Source organism: Dichomitus squalens, assembly GCF_000275845.1.
Source record: "Dichomitus squalens LYAD-421 SS1 unplaced genomic scaffold DICSQscaffold_303, whole genome shotgun sequence".
Taxonomy (NCBI): Eukaryota; Fungi; Basidiomycota; class Agaricomycetes; order Polyporales; family Polyporaceae; genus Dichomitus; species Dichomitus squalens.
In genome coordinates this window covers 1,130-2,668 of record NW_006767185.1, presented here as the reverse complement: position 1 = coordinate 2,668, position 1,539 = coordinate 1,130, and the positions used below count along the sequence as shown (strand labels likewise).

At 53.4% G+C, this 1,539-nt stretch overlaps 1 protein-coding gene across 1 annotated transcript; it reads left to right on the top strand.

Moving 5' to 3' along the window:
• Positions 1–3: 3 nt before the first annotated feature.
• Positions 4–471, top strand: DICSQDRAFT_27436 (uncharacterized protein; the record flags this gene model as incomplete). Its single annotated transcript, XM_007371800.1, has 1 exon — positions 4–471. A coding segment is annotated over one exon (468 nt), but the record flags the coding sequence as incomplete, so codon positions are not given.
• Positions 472–1,539: the final 1,068 nt, after the last annotated feature.

Sequence of the window (1,539 nt, the reverse complement as noted above, 5' to 3'; positions counted from 1 at the left end):
GACATCACTCTCGAACAATGGTTGCAGAAGATGGGTCTTTGGTTCTGCGTTCAGAACATCACCACGGACGACGACAAGATTACCCTGGCCCTCATGTACTTGGAAGGCGGTGCGCACGATTACGTCGAAGACTACGTCGAGACAGCATCAAACGGCGGAACCCTTGGATCCTGGACCGACTTCGTCAACCGACTTAAAGCAGGCTACCGTCAACTGGCCCCGGAGAAGACCGCACAGACGTCCCTCGAGGAGTGGTGCTCAAAAACCCACTCTACCGTCATTCAGTTTGCCGAAAACTTCCGCCGCTACGCATCGAAGTCCGGTTACGCCGACGTGGAGCTCATCCGTCGCATCGACAACCAGGTCGGAAAGAACTCACAGATTCTGACAGTCATGACGGCAATGCGGCAGGTCAACCCAATGCTGATTCCGACGAAATGGGAACACTACCTGGACTGGGTACTGAAGCTGGAAATGAAAACTCGTGGAAACCAGGCCAGGTCGTCTTCGCAGCAGCACACGACTAGTCGCCCCCCACGGGACCCCAATGCCATGGATGTCGATGCAATGCGCAAGCCGGAGAAGCTCTCCAAGGAACAACTCGAATGGCTTGACAAGAAGCTCTGTTTCCGCTGTGGCAGGCACAAGTTTACGACTGGCCAGAAATGTCGGAACCCTCAGTACACGGGCTACTACGAGCTCCCCGACATGAAGAAGCAACCGGCCGCTCCGACCAAGGTACGCACAATGGACACGGCCGATGAAGACAAATGGGAGTACATCCGCAGGGCTCTCGAGGAGTTTGAGACCAAGGGAAAAGGCAAGGGCAAGGCACCGGAAACTGAGACCGCCGCACGCATCGTCGAGGTCAAGGAATCCGAGGAGGATTTTCTGGAACGGGTACTTTGAAGACTGACCAAAGTATCCGACTCTGTAATCATAGCGTAGACCTAGAGGACTCTTTTGTTCCGCGTTCGAATGTTATCTATCTCGCATCAGCACGTCGCCCGCGAAATTCGTTCGATCTCAAAGTTTCCCTCACTCAAGGTGTTACGCTGAAGTACTAACACAAGTCTATCCAGACTTATCACGCGGACTTATCCAAGTACGCGGTGTAGCACACGGGGAGAGAGTATAGCACAAGTCCCTAGATTGAGGGATATAGGGATACAGGAGGTAACGAAGAGGAGAACAGAAGTGGGGAGCCTCTACCGACTACAGGCCTCCTTATATACTATGGGGTACCGACCGTATTAGAAAGGGAAAGGTAACCGACCAAAGTGGGGAGGTATGAGGAGACTGTAAAGGAACGCGTCTGGTCGAGGCTGGGCCCAGTATAGTACAAGACCTAGGTCAGGGTCCTGTGATATAACCAAAAAGGGATAGAGACGGGACAGGGTCCTGAGTCTAGGTCAGGGTCGGGCAATATAACCGAAAAGGGAAAGGGGCGCGACAAGGGTCGGGGTCTGGGTCAGGGTAAAGTAATGTAACCAAAAAGGGAAACGGTCAGGGTCGGACTCAGGGTCCGGTCATATAGAT